The sequence below is a fragment of the Equus przewalskii genome, chromosome 1 (assembly GCF_037783145.1).
Source record: "Equus przewalskii isolate Varuska chromosome 1, EquPr2, whole genome shotgun sequence".
NCBI lineage: Eukaryota > Metazoa > Chordata > Mammalia > Perissodactyla > Equidae > Equus > Equus przewalskii.
The window spans coordinates 115,895,421-115,915,577 of record NC_091831.1 but is presented as its reverse complement, the minus strand read 5'-3'; the positions used below and the strand labels follow the sequence as shown (position 1 = coordinate 115,915,577).

General features: G+C 60.4%; 1 protein-coding gene across 4 annotated transcripts in view; it reads right to left on the bottom strand.

Annotated features, from left to right (window-relative positions):
• Nucleotides 1-2,055: 2,055 nt before the first annotated feature.
• The window catches only part of ADAMTS7 (ADAM metallopeptidase with thrombospondin type 1 motif 7), a 46,898-nt gene continuing 28,796 nt past the window's right edge, over nt 2,056-20,157 (bottom strand). For 3 of the 4 annotated variants that reach the window (XM_070573136.1, XM_070573126.1, XM_070573152.1), the window contains 16 exons: nt 19,584-19,728; nt 18,898-18,990; nt 18,344-18,489; nt 16,733-16,902; nt 16,290-16,423; nt 15,140-15,260; nt 13,652-13,896; nt 13,225-13,366; nt 10,675-10,801; nt 10,038-10,251; nt 8,304-9,710; nt 7,156-7,308; nt 6,513-6,686; nt 6,274-6,420; nt 5,066-5,228; nt 2,056-2,454 (listed from right to left, as the gene is read on the bottom strand). In XM_070573136.1, coding sequence (XP_070429237.1) covers nt 2,297-2,454; nt 5,066-5,228; nt 6,274-6,420; nt 6,513-6,686; nt 7,156-7,308; nt 8,304-9,710; nt 10,038-10,251; nt 10,675-10,801; nt 13,225-13,366; nt 13,652-13,896; nt 15,140-15,260; nt 16,290-16,423; nt 16,733-16,902; nt 18,344-18,489; nt 18,898-18,990; nt 19,584-19,728 — 3,739 coding nt within the window. In that variant the 3' untranslated portion in view covers nt 2,056-2,296. The remainder of the gene's footprint in view (nt 2,455-5,065; nt 5,229-6,273; nt 6,421-6,512; nt 6,687-7,155; nt 7,309-8,303; nt 9,711-10,037; nt 10,252-10,674; nt 10,802-13,224; nt 13,367-13,651; nt 13,897-15,139; nt 15,261-16,289; nt 16,424-16,732; nt 16,903-18,343; nt 18,490-18,897; nt 18,991-19,583; nt 19,729-20,157) is intronic. The other variant, XR_011526193.1, reaches the window with a different exon arrangement.

The window sequence follows — 20,157 nt, the reverse complement described above, 5'->3', positions numbered from 1 at the left end:
TGACTAAGATCAAATGTCTTTCTACCGTGTGGGGGAGGGGGGGCTCCAGCAAGCATTCCCAGACAGACGGAGCAGCCAAGGACCTGGGAGCGTGTCTCCTAGGATACAGATTCAGCAAGGCTGGGAGTGTCTGAGGTCGCACAGCACAACAGCAGTGGCAGAGCTGGGACAGGGGACCCCAGGGCTCTGCCACTGCGTCAGGTCCTGCTCCCCATCCCTTGTAAGGGGTTGCCGTGCAGACAGTGGAAAGCCCTGGGAAGCCATTACTCAGAGTGTGGGTCCCCAGGGCCTCCTTGGGCCAGCCAGGCTGCTGCAAACACAGACAGGAAGCAAGCCTGATGCCCCTCCACCCTCAGACAGTGTGGTGAGGCCTGGACACGTGCAAGCCTCCAGCAACTCATTTTTCTGAGTGACCTCAGACAGACGGCCCTCTGTGTAAAGCCACCACGGGGCCTGCTCAGGGCCATCTTCCTCCCTGGTCAGAGGGGTCAGCCGCTTGGGGTGGCCCAGACCTCAGAGTGGGAGATAGATAGGGTTCAAGGCCTGCGTGGCTAGGGCATATGCCTTTAGGCCAGTCGTGTCTCTCTCAGAGCCTTGGGCTTCTTATCTGACAATGGGGTACTGACTCCAGTCCCACAGAGCACGTTGATGATTAAAGGGGGTGTGATGTGTGATCAGAGAGAATGGGAAACTGGGGAGCAGTGGGCATCCCAGCACCCTTGGTACCACTGGTAGCAGCGACTCCCTCCATTCCTCCTGTGTAGGGGCCAGTCCTGGGACAGACACTTGCTGATTGCTTCAGCCTCTGTTTCTTGCTCTCAATCCCCAAGGAGTGATGTCCCTTCCTCCCAGCACCCACAAGCCATGAGTGATCATGTGGCCCAAGGCAGTGCCCTCATGCCCCCACATGTACTCTCCAGGACCACCATTCACGTTACAGTCTGTGAATGTGTATGGGGGCACCCTGGACCTCTCCGACCCTCACTGTCCCCCACTTGGAGAAGGGGGATAACCCTTTCCAGGAGTAGCACTTGTGAGCAGGTTATAAAAGTGTCAAGGCCAAGGCTCATGGCCAGATGTAAGGGCTGGGCCTGTAAGGGCCACTTCCTGGAGGAGGGGCTGGGCCTGGGAGGACAGTGTCTAGCCCGTTCCTCAGCCTCCCCACCCCTAGCCAGGGCCCAGGACACTCCTCAAAGCACCTCGTGCCTGATGTATTCACGCCAGTCTGGCTCCAAGGAACTAGGTTTGGCAGGCAGGGCTGTGGTGGGCAGGTACTACGTGGTGGGACCACAGGTCATTGTAGCAGGAACCCAGTGCCCAGGGTTCGAAGTAAGGAAGGAGCCACCCTAAGTCATCGCCATGACCAGCCCAGCTCGGTCCCTGAGCATGGAGATTAAGGAAAGGGGCAAGCTGGGGCCAAGAAGGGTGTGGCTGGCCAGTCTGCTGCTCCCTCCACTCCCATCACCCCACCGGCCATTCACCAGCCCCAGGTGTTAACAAAGCCCAGATGATGCTGCCTCCTCCACCCCTGGGGCAGATGAGTTAACAGATGAAGCAAGCAAAGGGCCAGGGACGTGCCCATGGGGTTCCCAGAGCCCATCATGATTACTCCAGGGGGCAGTCCCTGCTGGTGACAAGATGGGTCTTGCTGCCTGAGAGGGGGGTGTGTGGCTCAGTCTCTGTGAAACACAGGTCTCTCAGGACCTCGGAGTGGGGACATGGTGGGGGGCTGAGCAGCGGCATGAAGTAATGGGTGTGGAAGGAGGGTGTGCAGGACCACTCCCCCGACCCCGGGCCTCTGCCAAGCTGTACCCCGTACCTAAAAAATCATCTTGCTGCCAGTTAGCCGACCCTCTGAGGCCCTGCACACACCTCCTCTAGGAAGCCATGCTCTGACTGCATTCTCTGCGCGTTCGTTTGCTCCTCCCACCCCTGACATCCCCGAGGAGGAGCCGATGAAAAGATGCTTGTATGCTGGCGTTTCAGGCCGAGGATGGAGGTTGGGGGAGGAGTTTCTGACGACATTCCCCAGTCAAAGAAGCAGCCAGGCTCCGCTTTGAAACGGTAGATGCTCATTTATGTATAATAATAATAAATGTTACGCAAACTATTAGAATAAAAAAATACCTTTTCTGAGGAGACGGGGTCCCCAGCCTGCCGCGGGCAGGGGGGCGGGGTTAGCACCATTAGGGCGCGAGAGGCGGGGCTCCGCCGCAGCCCGTGGTGGGGCGCTGAGGTCCGTGTGTCGGTCGGTCTGTCTGTGCGTCCGTGCCCGGCCCTGGGGCCGGGGCGCGGGTCAGCGGCGGGCGGCCCGCTGATGGCCGCGGGAGGAGGCACCGCGGCCGGGCGGGGGACACGAGCGGCAGCACTGCGTGCGGACGGCGGGCAGCTGGCAGCGGCCCAGCAGGCGCAGCGTCTCGCAGAAACTGAAGGACAGGCGATCCCGCTCGCAGCCTGGGGGCGGGGCGGGGCGGGTCAGGGCCGGGGGGCGGGGGGCGGGGCACCCACGACCGGCTCCCGCGCCTGCGCCAGACTGGAGCGGCTTCTCTGGGATTTTACCTGGGCGTCTGCTCTCCCCCCATCAGCCTTAAGGAGACTTCTGCAGTGGCCCCCTGCTTCTGGAGGGGCTCCCCAGGGTCTGGAGTTGCAGGTCTCCAGCTGTTGCTATCCCTGTCCCACCTGCCCTTGGCCTAGGCCCCCTGCAGGACACTGGAGAAGGGCCACTGCTGGGCTCAGGTTACCAGAGGAAAGGCCCTGAGACCCCACCCGTGACGGCTCCAGGTGCTCAAGAGAAGCAGAAGAGCCTGCCACCTCTCTCCATCCCTGCTCACCCTTGGTGCCCTGACAGGTCCTGGCACACAGCTGAAGTCCCAGATGCCTCCAGCCAGCCTGCAGTGGCCTTTGCCCCCACCCCTGCCACTTCACTGTGCCCAAGCGCACATGTCCTGCCAGACCACCATGACCCCCTGCAGCCACACGGGCTGTACTCAGACTCAGCTTCTGGGTCACAGACCAGAACAGTCTCATCAGCAAGCCCAGGCCCAGAGGCCTAGAGAAAGTGGGTATGACGGAGCCATAGAGCCCCTCAGCAGAACCCAGGCCTCCTGGGGAGGGACCAAGAGAGGATGAAGGCTGTGGTGGCTTGTCTGGGGCTGAGACTTGGCTGGCCCTCCTGCCCTGTGCTTATCAGAGCCATTTGGGGAAGTGGCTTGCTTCCAGCCTCCTGGCCTTGCTCCCTCTGCCACTGACAGTCCCCAGCTGCCGCCCAGGCCCTGCTCACTCCAGCAGACATCCAGGGTAAGGAGGAACAGGGAGGCAACAGACGTCCCTGGGCCTGGGACATCCCCGGCCTAGCAAAGGACACAAGGCAGCAGGCAGGCTCCTCCACCCACGCTTCAGGCAGCACTCTGAGCTACATGTCTGTAGACGTGCATCTTCTTCCTGCTGTGTGACCTCAGGCAAGCTTCTTAACCTCTCAGGGGGCCCCATTTCCCTCCTGTGTCAATACCCCTGACCTCCACAGGCCAACGGATGTGGCCATGCTATGTCAGCTGCCTCACTGCAGTAACCACACACCCTGGAGCTTCCGGGCTTTCCAAATATCCTGCCATACAGCCCTGCAAACCATCAAAACATCCTAGGGACTCCAGGTCTCAGCGTCCAAGTCTCCTCCATGGCTGGTCTCCACCCTTGAACTCCTCACTTGGGATGGCTCATGGTTTGGTCACCTAACCACCCCCCACAATCCCCTCCCTGCAGCCCGCCCCAATCCCCAGGAGACCTGGCAAGCCCAGAACCTCCTGGGCCAGGCCTGTCCTAGATCCCGTCCTCTCCCACCATCTGGCCCTCACCGTCTTGGACCATAGCTGCCCAACTCCCCACTGGCCCGGAGCCATGGCCCACCTCTGCCCCAAAGGCAAACACTGTGGCACCACCAGCCAGCTCAGGGCCATGTGCAGGGGGCTCTCTGAGATGATGGTTGGATGAATGCAGAGGGCAGGGCGAGGGCAGCCGCAGGGTGGGTGGCCTGGGCAGCAAGGCATGGCAGTGAGTACTCTGGGCCTGGACAAGGGCTGCCAAGGAGCCAGCCACTGGTAAAGGCAGATTGGGGCAAATCCCTGGAGGCCCTGAATGCCATCCTAAGGGTCACTGACTCCATCCTAGGGGCAGGGGGCAGACAGCTGATAGGCATAGGAGCTGCTGGGTTCTCTCGAGAGACAGAGGAGGCCCTAGGCTGTCTTCCTGACCTCACAATGGAGCATGACAGTGGCTGTGAGGGAGAGGAGGAAGCCAGCCTTCCCTAAGCACCTCCTGGGCCCTTCATCCCAACATCTCATTTGTTTTCCCCACCCCACCCCCAAAGTCGGGGCTTATCAGCCCCTTTGTGCACAAGAAGTGGAGGCCCAGAGGAAATGGAGCCCAAGGCCACAGCTGGTGAGGGGATCCTAGGTATGACTCCAGGGCCATAGTTCCCACGGTGCTCGGCACTGCTGGGGGGCGCCTGGGGCTGCAGGAAGGAAGTCTGTGTGTGTGTCCAGAGTGCTCTCTGGCTTAGCCCCTTCCTCCAGGAGGACCTAGCCGGCCAGGAAGCTGCCAGCTGCTGGGAGTTGGCAGGAGCCTGGGCGGGAGGCCCCTTCCTGGGGTTACAGTGCTCATTCTGGGCAGTCCTCCTCTGGCCAGGAAATGGACGGGCCAGAGCTCGGGTTGGGGGCTCCCCACAGGCCTGGTCTCCACACAGACTTGGGGACATCCCTGTCCTTATTCTGGGAGATAATTGAGACCCAGAGGAAGAAAGAGCTTGCCCAAGGTCACACAACAACTTGGGGGCCGAGGCTGCTGCCTCCACACTTCCCCTGAGCTGGAGAAAGCTGCCTGCGGGCTGCCCACAGGGCTGGGCTCCCCTTGGCTCGGATCCCGGCACAGCCCCAGCTTCTATGTGGTACCCTGTGGCCTCATAATCATTGGTCAGCCAGTGCTTTAGGGGCAACGGTTTGATGGTTCCCATGTCCCCATTGTCCTTCCCATCCCCGCAGCCCCAGCAGAGAGCTGGGGTAGGGGCACTCACGTGGCGGCTCCTCCAGCTCACAGTCCTGGGTGCCACACGGCCGGGAATTCTCGGGCCAGGCCTCGTGGCCACAGTGGTCACTGTCTTCCTCGGGCAGCCCTGTCTGGGTGTTGACACACTTCACCAGGCGCCGCTGGACGCCACCACCGCATGGGGCTGAGCACTGTGGAGTGCAGGAGAAGGGGTAAGTATCCCGCTGGCCAGCCCTTGCAATGGGGATCGGGTAGCCCCTGGGCAGCCGCCTCCTCTGCTAGGAAGCCGGCCCTGCCTAATGGGCCTCTCTCTGCTCCCAGCACCCCCACGCCTTAGAGGCTCTGGCATCCCCAGAGCCCACCAGGTGCTCACTTGCAGGAGCTGAACCTGCCAGGGGACAGAGGGGGCTTGAGAGAGGCAGGGAAAGCTGCCGCCCCACACAGGCTGGAAGATGCCGGAAAGGCCTGCGCAGGGGCTCTGGGGCTGGAGGACTTGCCGCAGCCCATAGGCTGCGTGAGGGAGGAGGCAGAAAGCTTCTCAGCCAGGGCCCACCACCGGCAAGTCAGGCTTGTTCTTATCAGTTGAGGTCTGATGTTTCTAAAAAACCCTAAAAATAAGTTTAATCTGCGCCCATGTTGTGCCAGGCCCTGTGCTCAGTACTCCATTGTGTGACTTCACTTAACCTTCACAACCCCTTTCCAGATGAGAAAACAGAGGCCTGGACAGGTGAAGCAGGCTGCCCAGAGTCACTCAGCTGCCAGTGGGACAAAGACAGGTTCTCAAACCTCTGAGCTCCAAACAGGCCAGGCAGGCAGGCGTCCTTCCCACCCTGAGGCCTCGCTGGCCACTCTCCCACCCCTTCTGCCACTCTGACCTTTGCGGGGTTCCTGGAGCCCCCCATGTCCGTCGTTCCTGCCCCAGCACTTCGCCCTTGCTGTTCCCCTTAAAACCCTCCTTTGCATCACTGCCTTCTCCAGGTCCCAGCTCTAAACTCCCCTTTTCACGCCTTCCCTGACATCACAACACATCCATTTTTTGTTTTTAGTCGATTTCCCCGTGGCAGGCCGTAAGCTCCAGCAGGGTGGGGACCTCGTCTCGTCATCACTGTATCTGCAGTGACTACAGAGAACCTGGCACACAGTACACTCAACAATTCCTTCTCAAGTGGACAGAGGACTGATCAGCGCCTCCTGAACACCTGTCTGCCCTCCACACGCCCCTCCCTGGCCACTCACCCGGCCCCAGGGCCCCACCACCCACTGTGTACAGGGGTGGGTGTTGCAGGGCCGCGTCGTGTTGGGCTTCAATGCCTCCTCGCAGAGGCCTGGCTCTGGGCAGGTCACCAGACGCTGCTGTTCACCACCGCCACAGGCCTCGGAGCACTGGGAGAGCAAGATGGGCAGGGACAGGGGTCAGGGCAAGGCCAGAGTCTGAGGATGCCCCCCTACTCCCATCCCAGAGCCCCAGGCCTCACCTCCCTCCAGGAAGAGATGTACCAGCTAAGGCAGGGCTGGGCCCCACAGGGCCGGCGGGTGGGCGGCTTGGCAGGCCCCGGCTGGCAGTGGAAGGGCCGCAGTGGCCGGAGGTCTTGTGTGTCCACACACTGCACGTCCCGCATGGAGAACCCTCCACCGCAGCTGCGGGAGCACTGAAGGCAGGGAGATTTGTGTGGGCACACGGCGATGTGCATGCACACGCATGACCCAGTGAGGGGTGTGGGAGAGCAGGCAGTGGACCACCCCAGGGCCAAGAGCAAGTCCCTAAAGAGTCCCAGGCCAGCCATGGGCAGCAGGCAGGGAGGCCAGGGGCTGCCACAGGATGGGACAGATGGAGAGAGAGGAATACAGGAGAGCTGGTGACAGTGAAATCCCGAGGGGAATGGAAAGTAAAGAGAAAAGGATAGAGCCAACAAGAGAAGCAGCTCAGGGTAGGTCAAACCAAACCAGGATGAAAAGATTTGAAAGTGACTTGGAATTAAATATGAAAAAGTCCAAAGACGGGCTCCACAGAGCCCTGCCCCCTCACTGGTGGCTGCAGCTGATCCCACAACACAGGCCAAGGGCCCCAGGGCTCCACCCCGCACCCCGAGGCTGCCTGCTTTTTCCATCCTCACGCACCTTGCTCCAGTTGCCCGAGTGCCAGGCGGCACAGGGCCGCAGGTGGCAGCGGCGGGCAGGCTGGGGCCGGCCAGCCGGGGCACAGTCCTCTTCCTGGCCGGAGCTGCAGCGCACAGACCTCCAGACAGCACCCAGGCCGCAGGTGGTGGAGCACTGGGGCAGGGGGCACAGAGGCCATGAGGGCGAAGCAGATCCCCCCACAGCAGGGGACTGCCCATCAAGGGGAGTGGGATCTCGGCAGAGCCGGGACCTCTCTTCTGGGCCTTGGTTTCTTCATCTGCAAAATGGGTACCTCCACCTCCCTCCCAAGGAGACCGTGAGGACAAAAAGTCAAATCCCCCTAGCCACCAACTGTCCCTGCTCACAGGGGACAAAGGTGAGGGGACCCAGCTGTCCTGACAAGGCTCACTCCTTCCCAGAATCACTTGGGAAAGAAGGCTGGGTTCCTCACTGGACCTCAGCTTGTCCTTCTCCAACCCTAAATTAGGGATCTGAACAGAAAGAGCTCACTTCTCCTACAGTGACAATCTGGGGGTGCTGGGTTGGGGGGTCACAGGCCAGCTACTTTCCATGTAGTTCAGACCCTTGCAGGCCCTGACAAAGCAGGTTGGAGCCGCTGAGGGGAAGACAGGCGGTAAGGGCCTGAGCCACACCAGGAGGAACCAGGTGGAGCCTTGGGTAACCCTGCTGGGCCCCAGGGGACAGTGGGAGGAGGCTTCTCCACCAACACAGCTGCCTGGGGTAAGCACCCTGTCCCTGGGAGCATGCAAACCAGAGTATGAAAGAGACGTTCCTCCTGGCTGCCCCTCATTAGTACCTGCCCCCTGTGCTGCTCAGGAACGGGCCCCTGGGGACTCCAGAGACACAAGCAGATGGACCCCCTCACCCTACCCCCACTGCTCAGATGGGAAACTGAGGCCTGACACGGCAGACTGACCCCAGGGGTACATGGAGGGCAGTATGACACCCTGGACAATGCTCCTCCCACCCACCACTGGCTGTCAGTTCCCTAATCCTAGGATCCCCAGCACCCCAGGAGGCAGAACAGACAGGGCTTTTGTCCTGCTCTGCTCATTTTCAGATGAGGAGACTGAGCCAGCGAGGTCCTGCTCAGACCCCCAACCTACCCTGACCCCTGCACCACTTGCCTGGCTCCAGTTTCCTACTTCCCAGCTGGCATTCTTGGCAGGCAGCAGGTCCATGTGGGGCCCCTCCTCGGCCAGGCTGGGGTCCAGAGGCTGGGCCTCAGGGGCTCTGATGCTGTTGGCCAGACTGTCCTGAGCTGGTGTGGAGAGGAGCACAGAGCTTGGGGGTACCTCAGGGCTGGGGGACTCAGGCTGGCCTAAGGGTCCCGGGCTCAGGGCAGTCACCCAAGGCGTGTGCCCTAGGCCAGTCGGGGCCGTCAGAAGGAAGGTCCCTGGCACTGCCAGGGTCTGCAAGTCCTGTGGGGCCAGTCCTGGGGTTGAAAGCGTGGGAGTCCCCAGCTCCAGGGGGCTGTCCCTGCCCCAGGTCTCTGGCAGAGCAGCTGTGGGAGGAGGAGGGAGAGGAGCTCCCCTGACAGTGGGCCACAGCTCACTGTCCACAGGCACCAGGCCACTCTCCAGAGCTGGTTCCCAGGCCACAGTCCCACCTGTCCACAGCTCTACCATGTCAGTACTAGGAGAGGAGTGGGTGGTGCTGATGGAGGACAAAGGGGGCCACGTGGGGCTGGGTCTCTGGGGCAGGTGGGGCACTCTGCCACCAAAGGCCCCCTCATTGTCCTCAGAAACCTCATTGGTCCTCTCCCACCATGGAGGGGGCGGCTGGCTCTGGCTCTCCTCTCTTCCCAGGAACTTGTTTTGGCTCCCAGGGGCAGCAGGTGTCTCCATACCGACTGAAGTGGGGGGCCAGGGTAAGCTGGGGAGCCCAAGGTCTGGGGCCCCAGTGGGGGCTTCCTCCTCAGACAAGAAATTGACCAAAGGGTTCCCGGGACCCTGCTCCGAGGGGGTGGATAGAGAGTAGCCAACCTGGCTGGGCCAAGGGGCAGGAAACCAATCTCCCAGTGCCCCCTCCTCCTCAGCCCCAGGAGGCTCTACGGCAGGCGTGGGGGTGCCCACGGGGGGCTCAGTGGGACTGCTTGGGGGTGGGGGCATCCAATCCCCTGTGCCCACCAGGTCTGGGTCAGGCTCCTCGAAAGGCCTGTAGGACAAGTCCTCGTGGAAATTAATGAAATTGTAGTCATAGTAGAAGTCGTCAACGAACACTGGCCCCAGTGGGCCGGGTGCAGAGTCCTCCTCCTCCAGGGCATTGCCCATGCTGGTGGGCTCAGGCGATGAGGGAGGTGGAGGACGTGGGGTCAGGCGGCGGGGCAGGAAGTCGACCTCATTGAAGAGCTCCTGGCTGGAGAAGCCGCTGCCCGAGCCTTCAGGGCCCAGTGTGTCCAGGGCCCGCAGGCAGGGCGGCAAAGGGCAGGTGATCTCAATTGCTGGTCGCTGGGTCTCATCACAGGGGACACCAGTGTCGTTGGTGCAGAGGACACTTCGGTGCTGAGTGCCTGCCCCACATGTCACTGAGCACTACAGGGGAGCCAGGATGAGGGGTTCAGGTGGGGAGAAGCTGGGGCATGGCAGGGTACCCTGCCCACTGCTGGATGTCAGAGTGGCAGAGGCCTCAGCCAGCCCTCTCTGGCCCTGCCCAGCTGGAGACCATGGCTTGTGGCCATGCCTTGCCAGGGCATCCTTGTCCCTGAGGCTTTGGGGACAGGAGATGGACCTAGAATGCCCCAGCCTCCCTCCCACCATGGCACCCGGCAGTAAGGGCTCCCTGAAGGCTGTCTCTGCCTCCCTGTAGCCAAAGATGGACAGTGGAGCTGGGAGCGGGCCCCCTCCCATCCTGACACTTACCTGAGACCAGTTCCCCACGGCCCAGGTGGCAGGACAGGGCACATCCCGGTTGCAAGGGGTTTCGGCAGGGGGCCGGGGAAGGTGTTCACACGCAGGTGGCTCCAGGGCGCTCTGCTCATCCAGCCCCACGCTGCGGATGCAGAGCACAGCCCTGCGGGAGAGGCCCCGGGGCCCACAGGAGCTGGAGCACCGCTGCCACTCACCTGCCCACCACCTGCAGGGGCACACATGTGGCATCAGCATGGGGATGGCTGGACTGCCAGGCATGCAGGCTTCAGCAGGCTCAGGTCTAAGCCGATGGGACATTTCCCCAGAGCTCCAAGCCCAGGTTGACACCCTGGACCCCGAAGCCCAGTGACAGAGCTCAGGCCCCTTTGCTCCTGCCACCCTCACTCCAGGGGGACCCAAGCAAGACCTGAGGCCTGAGTTCACATCCAGGGATCCAAACACAGTGACCAGGGATGTCCCAGGCTGGGGTGGGGGGCAACCAGAGGCTGGGGCTTCAACCTTGGGAAGAGAGGCCAAGAGCCCGGCTCCCTCTGCTCCTCCCAGGGACTGCCTGATGTAGGGCCCACAGCAGGACCAGGACACCTGGGAGACAGGAGCCTGGTGGGTGCAGCAGTCAGGGGGTGCTCACCGGGCGGGGCAGGGCTCCTCGCTGCACTTCCTGTGGCGGTCATCGGGCCGGCCCAGGGGGTCACAGTGCCTCTCGTCCACGGGCCCAGCCTGCTTCTCTGTGCAGTAAACGCTCTGCCTCTGCATGCCTGGGGGGCCATGGGGGCTCAGCCTGGACCTGGCACCAGGGTGCCCCTTCCCAAGCTGCCTTGCACCCAAAGACACAGCCACCCCCACTCTGCTCAGAACCCTCCCAGAACAGGGCCTCACTGCCTTTGTCCGGATGAAGGCAGGCCGCCACTGCCCCTCCTCACTGGCCTCCTGGCCTTCAGTCCCGCCCCTGGGGAGGCAGCAAAGTCTGGAGGTTCAGTGAGCTGGGAGGACTTGGGCAGCTCCCTTGGCTTCTCTGAACCTTGGTGAGCTCATCTGTAAATGGGAGTAATGATAACACTTGCCTTGGAAGCCCAACTGTGAGGATAATGTGTGGTCACGAATGTGCAGGCTCAGCCTGTGCTGGGCACATGGTTCAGAGCTCAACAAGGGCCAGCTGCTGCTGGCATCCAACTCCAACCCCAGCCTAAGCACCACCTCCACTGTCCACACCCCGCACAACAGGGTCAGTGCTCAGAAAAAGACTGAGGAAGATCATCAGAGCACCCAGCTAGGGGTTCCTCTCCTGCCCTGTAGCCCCACTCCCTGCCCCGACACTACTTTTGTTAGTGTTCCTGTCCTTCACACCCTCTGCCACTGTCTGCCTCTGGGCCTTTGCACGGCTGTGCTCTTCACATTCAACGTGCACTCCCACACTGCCTTTGGAGGCCTGGCAGCAAGACCAATTCTAGAAGGCTCTGCCTTCACCCTGTTCCCCACTTAGCCTAGAACAGCACATTGCCCCTGCCCTGAGCCCCCAGTCCTGTGTCCACCCCTATCCTTCCTTCCTAACAGAATTTTGACTGTATTCAAGGTAACACTGGACCTGCTGCTGAAAACACTCCCCATCACAGTCCCCTTGCAGCTACCAGGGTCTGGGACACAGTCCTGCCAGGGCGAAAAAGGCAAGAGTCCCTTGCCAGGAGCCAGCCCTTTGCCCCTTCTGCTTCCTGCCTAGAACACGGCAAGAGGCCTAGAGGGAGGATGCTGTCTTGTGACATGCGTGGTGGGGAAAGCAGAGCTGAGAGGGAGACAGGTCCTGGGTCCCTAAAGGCACTACAGGCCGTCCCACCAGCCTGGACTGTGCAGCTTGGGACTTCCATCCACTGGAGACAAATAAACCCTCATCTGCTCCAGCCACCACTCGTCAGGATCCTGCTACTTGGTGCCCAAGACATTCCTAATCCGTCCACCTGTGAAGCAACCAAGCCGCTGAAAGACAATCCCCAATGTCCAGTTCAGCAAGTGGATTTGTTTTCACATTTGTAAATCTAAGGACACTTCTAAGGGATAGGATGCTTTTAATAGCTCTTGAAGATTTTTGCCAAGTATTAGTGGATCATTTTGTCATCATAATAGCATTTTAAGGAATGTTCAAATGTCTCTTCCCAGATTCCCTAGACACTGACATCCCTGGACACTAAGGGGTAGAGGGGTGGCGGGAGACTGAAGGAGCCATGGGGCAGAGAGTGAGAGTTAGTCAAATTATTATACATTTTATAAAGCGTTAAAAGAAATAAGTGAGGGGCCAGCCCAGTGGCATAGCGGGTAAGTTCGCACGCTCTGCTTTGGCAGCCTGGGGTTTTCGGGTTCAGATCCTGGGCGCAGACATACACACCATTCACTAAGCCACACTGTGGTGGTGTCCCACATAGAAAATAGAGGAAGACTGGCACAGATGTTAGCTCAGGGACAATCTTCCTCACCAAAAAAAAAAAAAAATAAGTGAATGTGGTGAACAGGCCATTGGGCTCAGAGGCTCAGAGCTGGGGTGAGAAGATCCTTGTCACATCCCAGCTCCCTCCTCCTGTCCCTGCTGCACTGCCCTTGTTCCTCGTCTTCCTCCTCTCTGGAGAGGCTCTCCTGGGGCAGTATGCCAGGGAGCCTCAGACTCTGGGCCTCCCAGGAGGGTCTGGGAGGGCTCCAGGGAGGACGGGGTCCCTGGGCAGCCCGTCTGTGGCAGGAGCTGGGGGAGGGGGAGGGGGAGGAGCCCAACCTGCACCACACCCGGTCCACAGGGTATGTGGGGGGCTTCAGGTAAGGCTCTGGGAATATGAAAGGGTCAGGTCTCCAGTATGGAGCAGAAACGTAGGCACAGGACCTGCCAGAGCTGAGCAATGAGAAAGAAAGTGAGAGGTAGCCGGTGCCTCTGTGGGGAGAATGCCCACAGCCGAGACACACTGAGAGCTCACCATGTGCCAGGTACCATGCCTGCCTCATCTCATTTACTCTCCCAATGCCGTACGAGACAGGGCTGTTGCAAGCCCCATTTTATAGATGGGGAAATTGAGGTCCAGAGAAGCAACATTCCAAGCTCATGGTGGCCCAGCAAATAAGCAGTGAGCTGGAGGCTGAAGCCAGGGGTCCCTGCCCAGAGACAAGGGCCCTGCTGGGCAGCAGCTGTGCCCACCCCTCTCCTCACCTGTGCCACAAGTGACTGTGCACTTGGTCCAGGGCCCATAGTGCCAGGAGAACTCAGGCAGCTGGACCTGACCGTGGCCATCCGCCTCCCTGTGGATGGTGTACTCATAGCGCACCCCGGGGTTGCTCTCCTGGAACAGCAGCTGGGGCAGGCAGGTGGGGGGGCCCTGTGAGTATGAGGGATCCTCTCCATCCACCCGGGACCTGCCACCCAGAGTAACCATCCTAAAGGAGCTGATCCCTGCCACCTCTGGGGACCTGGGGCTACCCCACGGGGCTGTTTTAGAGATGGGGAACCCAAGGCAGAGGGCCCAGCAGTAGGGCCAGGCCCAGAGCCAGGCCCCATGACTGCCTCAGGGCTTATTCCTGCCCTGGGGGCCCGGAGCCCGCAAGCTCCACCCCCTGCCTGGGCCTCGGAAGGCAGGCACCTGGATCCAGACAGGCTCATCGGTGGGACCCGGGGACGTGAGGTTCTCCCAGTTGCCCGTGCGTGCATATGTGAAGGTGGTGCCCGCCACCTCGTAGTCCCCGTTCCATTGGATGGTCCAGCCACCATTGAGGAAGTACTTATCCGGGTCCTCGCTCCGCAGGGCCAGGAAGTTGGCAGCCTCAGCCACCTCCTCGATGCGGATCTCACGAGCGCCGGCTGGGATCAGCCCCACGTCCACATACCCTGTGGGCCGGGGGAGGTGCAGAGGTTGTGCACAGAGGGAAGCGGGCTGGCTCCCCACCTTCTCTCACCTTTCTTCCCACTTGCTCCTGCCTGCCGATGCCAAAGACTCCACCATTAGCTGACGATTTGGAGCTCTCCCGAAAGGCAGACCTTGGATCGGTCCCAGGTCACCAAACCCTCAGAAGAGCTCCTCAAATCCCAGCCCATGCCGTCTCCTGGAGACCTTAGCTGGTCTCCCTGTCACAAGGCTGGGCCCATCCCCTACGCTTGGGGCGAGCAAGACCTTTCTGAAAAACCAAGTTGACTGGGCCTCTCCCCCGGGGACATCCTCCTCACTCCTGCACAGCCCGTGTTTGGCGTTCCACTTGAGGAGCACCCACCATGCGCCTGGCCTTACTCTAGGCTCTTTGCCCCATGTTATAGGTACAGCTGTTATCTCCATCTTACAAATAAGAAACTGAGGCCCAGAGAGGTTAAGTCACTTGCCTGAAGGTTCTGCTCGGATATGAATCAGGCTCCATGGTCTGAGCTTTAACCACCATGCCAGAGTGCATCTCTGGGGTGACAGCTAAGCTTCTTGCCTAGCATTCAAGGCCCCATCTCCCTCACAGGTCCCCAGACACAGCATACGCCTTCTCGCCTCCAGGCTTTGTTGTCACAAGCTCTCTCCTCCTCTGGAATGCCTCGCCCCATCTCATCTGCATCTTTTAGGATTCAGCTCAACATCCACCTCCTACAGAAGTCTTTCCTGACCTCCGGGGTCAGGAGCTTCTTCCTCAGTGGTTCACAGCCCTCTGGGCCTCCCTCCACTGTATCTGTCATGCTACAAGGTTCTGTCACTCTGTCAGACTGTGAGCTCTTCATCTCCATGTTGCTTTCACCTAGCACACAGTCAGCACTTAAGCAATGTATGCAAAATACGCCCCAAGGTGGGGGAGTGGAGCTGGTGGGTCTCTGAAGCTTCGTAAGAAGACAGTAACCCTCTGAAAAGGCTGAGGGCCACTTGTAAGCCTGATGGGCCCAGCCTAGGGTCCCTGGGGCAGGACTATGAGGGCCGGTCTCTGCACCTGGGCCAAGGTGCCCCAACTCCTCCGAGGACCCTGGACCAAGCAAGGCAGCTTCCCTGCTTCCCATCTCTAGCCTGGGTGGGGACACTGTGGGCGGAGATCAGGAAGATCAGGAGATCAGGAAGGACCACCAGCTTAAAAGCACCCTGCCCCTCGCCAGTGGTCCCAGTCCGTACCGAGGCCCTCAGCTTCCTCGAAGGTCCCGCTCACAGTGTGACAGGTGGAGCCGTTGCCGTGGCACACACCACAGCGGTCCTCGACAGCACCCGAGTCAATCTCCAAGTCGCAGCCCACATTCTGCAACAGACGAGGAGGGGAGGCCCCTGGTGCTGGGCTACTGGCCACCAGTTCTCGGGCCCCAGCCGCAGGGGCCTGCCCAAGTCGGGAGGAGAGAGCTCAGGGCAGGGAGCAGGACCTCACTCTGGGCCCTGCCCCACCCCAGTTGTGCCCTCTGACCCCAGGTGAACCCCTCTGCCTCTCTGAGCCTCAGTTTCCTCCCATGTGAAAAGGGGGAGATCAATCTGTGCCATAAAGGCGTGTTTGTTGGGAGAGCACATGAGAAAGAGATGGGAAAAGTTTCATCAAAGGCTACAGGAGGCAGGGGAGCTGGCACACCACGGGCTCCTGACCAGTGTGGACAGGAATTTCCCAGAAACAGGAATCAATGTCCAAGGCACTGGGGGTTAGCACCTCCCTGCTGGTCCTCCTCTGAGCCCAGGCCTTTACGCCCCTGGCCTCATTTCCCAGGAGCAGGGGCAAGAAAGTGGCTGGGCTGTTTTGTTGAGTGGGGAGGAAAAGCTACTACCGTTGCCAGAAATAAGAATAAGAATTGCTAGCAAATACTGATATATAGCATCCTTGGCCAGGCTCTGAGCCCTGCCTCACCCATAACCACCTGTTAAATGACCTCATTTAACCTTGTGACATGGACAAGGATCGTCTCCTTTCTACAGCAGAGGAAACCATTGCCTGGAGTCATCCAACCAGCAGGAGGTCGAGCCACAGCCTGGACTCTGGTTTCTGGCTGGGGCTGTGCCGGCAGGCAAGCATGCACGGAGAAGCCAGTGGCAGGGATGAGGGAGGAAGACCACCGGCAGAGGCAGAGGCTGGGGGTGTGAGGACCAACTGTGCAGGCTCCAGTGCCAGCAGGAGTGGCGGGGTCTGTGCTGACAGGTGACCAACCAAAGGTTCCACTAACAGAGTTGGCAAGACCAGTGGAACAGCCTGAGACGGGTGGCCAAAGGAGGGCCAGGAGGACCCAGAGGAGGACCACCAGGGGGCTGAGGACAGGCGGTGCTGGGAGACCCTCTTCTTATCCAGGCACACCTTGCAGATACCGTTGATGCAGAGGTCACGGCTGGCCTGGCCCTGGTGGCAGGGTGTGCCGTCGACCACCGCGTCCCGCAGCTTCTCAGCAAAGTATTCGTTCGAGGGCCGGCAGTGCAGCTCACAGGGGTTCACTGGGGGCCCAAGAGGAGGAGCCATGAGGGACAGCCAGGGCAGGAGTCATGGAGGCCACTGGGATGATTGCCTCCATGACCCGCAGCAATGGCAGACCAATGGCTCCCAAGCAATCCAAACGTGCTGAAGGCTCCAGCTGAGCTAGTGGCTATCTGCAAGCCCGCAGACGGGGAGCCGGGAGGGCAGTGCAGAGCAGCCCAGGGCTGGGGTGGGGAGTGGGCCTCCTGTCTGTATCACTGGGTAACCTTGGGCCCTCAGATCTCTACCCTTTTCTGGGCCTCAATGTCCTCTTGGGTGGCAGGACTCACCATCATTGACCACGGGCACCCATGTGTGCAGCTGACCCTTGTAAAGCATAGCATCAAAGTGGCTGCACTGGACGTGGCGGAAGGAGGGGCGGCCAGCGGGGCAGGCACGCGGGTTGCAGAGGCGGAAGCGCTTCCGCTCGCCCACGCAGTATCTGCCCTTGTATTTGGGCCTGTGCAGAGAGCGGGGGAGGGGTTGGGTGAGTGCATGGGGGGTGCCTACCGAGTACCCGCATCCGGGAGTGGGCCCTCGGGGTAAGCAGCTCCTCCTGCACCCCCTACACCCACAGATTCCCACCTCCCACCTTTGCTCATCCTGCTCTCCTCTCGGGCACACAGCTTCCAGCCCAGACACTCTCCCTCCCTGTTTGTAAGAATCTAAGGGAAGGTGGCAGCAGGAAGCCTGGGTTCTGCCACCAACATGCTGTGTGACCTTGGGCAAGCCTTCAGCCCTCTCTGGGCCTGATCCCTCATCTACACCTCCGTTTTCTCTCTATAAAATGGGGCTGGGACTGCCTCTTCAGAGGGGTGTTGAGAGGCTGGGACAAGATGCTAGAGCGGCTGCTGCAAGTCTCCAGCGATCTGATGAGCCCATGTGTTGGCTGACTTGTTCCTGGTGGCAGCACCCCAGCCCAGGTCAAAAAGAAGCCTTCTGGGCCCTAACCTGGCTGACAGGTCTGCCCCTGAGCACAGCACCTGAACCCCACCTCCACCCCAATCTGGGCCAGGGTAGCTGCCCCCAACCTGGCTGAGACTTGGAGGCCAGAAGGCGGGAAAGGGTACAGGCCTTTTGCGAAGCACAGAGCCCTAGATGGGGCTGGCTCTGAATCCCATGCCCACCCTGGGGCAGCCTAGTGCAGAGGGCTCATCCGAAGGAGCCAGCAGACCCTCAGTCTATGGTATTACTGGCCCCTGCATCTCCCTGAATCTTTACATCATCCCTCTCAGATAGGGAAACTGAGGCTCAGAAAGATGAAGTCACTCACCCCAGGTCACACAGCCATACCTTCCACGCTGACCAATTCTCCCAGCTGTCCCCAATTTCATCTCTGACCCAGGTGTACCTCTGCTGCCACTAAGTGGCTCCTATTTACTGAGCGCTTACTACGGACAAGTCACAGGGTCACATGCTTTACCTGTATTGACCTTAACAACAATTCCACTAGGTGGGCACTGCTGTTACCTGGTCATATAGTTTCTCAGGAAACTAAGGCCCAGAGATAGGGGTAGAGAAGGCCCTGGCATGAGAAGTGGAGAGCAGACTTGAACCCTGATCCATCTAAGGTCCAGGGTCTAAGCTCCTAGCCACCGCCTTCTCCTGCCTCCTCTAGCCAGTTGTTGCTTTGCTGTGTGGTCTCTGATGAGTCTCTCCAGTCTCTGGGCCTCAGTGTCCCCCTCTCTGCAATGAGGTCAGCAGTGGGGACTCTGTCCTCAGCCTCCAGGACACTCCCTAGAGTGACTCGAGGGGGTTCTGAACACTCCAGGCTTGGTCTCTATGGGGACACTTCTGAGAACAGGAGGCTGGGACAGAGCTGGCTGCCGGCCATCAGCTGCCTCTGCACAGGGCCCTCGATCCCACCTGCCCCAGGCAGCCCAGGCTGGCCCCACACTCACACAGGCTGTGTGCACTGCCGCTCGGCGCTCTGCACACCCACGCCACAACTCCTGGAGCAGACGGACCAGGCGCTCCAGCCGGACCAGCCACCATCCACGGCCTCGGGCCGGAAGCCCACAGGAACGCACTCCCCATTCAGACACCACTGCCGAGACAGAGGGAGGTAAAGCAACCCCACCTCAAGCCCATCAGTCATCCTCACTCCAGTGAGAACAAGGCAGGTAGAAGGCCTGGAAAGGCACAGAGGGGAAGGCCCAAGGAGTGGGGGAGGCTCCCTTCCAGTTACCCAAGATCCAGGCTCCATGGCGGAGCTGAGCAGGGAATGAAATAGAGCCCTGTGCTGACTCTCTGAGCTGAAGACATCTTGGAGAATCACTGAGTCCAGCCGGCCCCAACGCCTCCATTCTGCAGATGGGGACTCGGGCCAGAGAGGGCTGGGGGTCTGCTAGAATCCTGAGCAAGTCTGTGAGCCAAGGCTGACTGAGAGCATGGACACAGCAGGGTGTCTGGACTCCCACTGTCCCCTCCAAAGCTGGACTGGGAAATACCCTACCTTGCTCTCCCCACACCTGGTACCATCCACGGCTGCATCCAGCTTGGAGTGACAGGTGGTCCCGACAGAGCACCAGAGTGTGTGGCAGACATTCTGCAAGGAGGAGGGCATAAGCCACACTCTCACCCGCTCCCCGGTGCCACCACCTGCCCTGCCCCCTCACAACCCCCAAGAGTCCCCTGGGCACCCCTCCATAGGGTGGCACATGGTAGGGGTCTGCAGATGGGACCCCCAGAGGTCCCCTCTTGTCTTCTCTGGACCATGTGGTGTTTGGGGGCCCTGAGGCTCGCGTCTGCTGCTCAGAGCAGCTTCCAGCCTGCACATGCCTCTCCTAGACCCAGCCCTCTCGTCTGGAAACAACCCCATTAGAAGTCGCAAGGTCTCCGTAACATGTCTGTGGCCTTCACTTCAATGACCATCCCCAGGACCCTACAGTGCAGCTTTTGTTTTACCTCTTATAATCCAGCTCCAGGAGGCGAGGGGCACGGCCGAAGTCCCACAGGTGGTAAATGGTCCACCCAGAATTCAGACCTGGGTCTGTGGCCGCCCAACCCGAGGCTTCTCCCATAGTCCTCTTTATGTCTCATGGGTGCCACATGCCAGCCGAGCCCAGGCCGGGTGGGGTCTACAGGCTGGTGAAGGCTGCCGCCTGCCCCCTACCCCCACCCACACATGCCCACACTCACATCCATGTCGTCGCAGAAGGCAGAGTAGGCCCCATACTGGAGGCGGCACTGGTGGCTCACATCATAGAGGACGCCGGGTGGCACCGAGGGGAAGTCTATGACATCCTTGGCAGGAGCATCATCCAAGCACAGGCCCCATCCGCGGCTGTAGAGACAGGACAGGTGAATGGGGTGAAGGGCCACCTGTCCCCTGGGTTAAGGGGACAGCCTGAGAGACCCATTCAGGGAGGCCTTGGCTGGGCTGGGAGGGCAGGGGAGACAGGACGGGGCATACAGCCCTAAACTTGCAGGAAAACTCCAGCCTCTTTGCTCACCCTGGTCTATGCTCTGACTCAGCCTAGCAATCAAGGCTCTCCTGGCCTCTCCCTTTCTCTCCTGGGCACTCCAGCTGGCTGAACAACTTATCCCCACTCCCCAACGCCAGGCCTTTGCACAAGCTGTTTGCTCCACTTACAATGCTCTCCCCACTCCTCTACTGGCAAAGCCTCTGCTCAGATGCCCTTCCCTCTGAAGCCTTCTGGACTGCCAAGCCTCCGTGTGGCCTGCTCTGACTCCTGCGCCACCACCCCTTCAC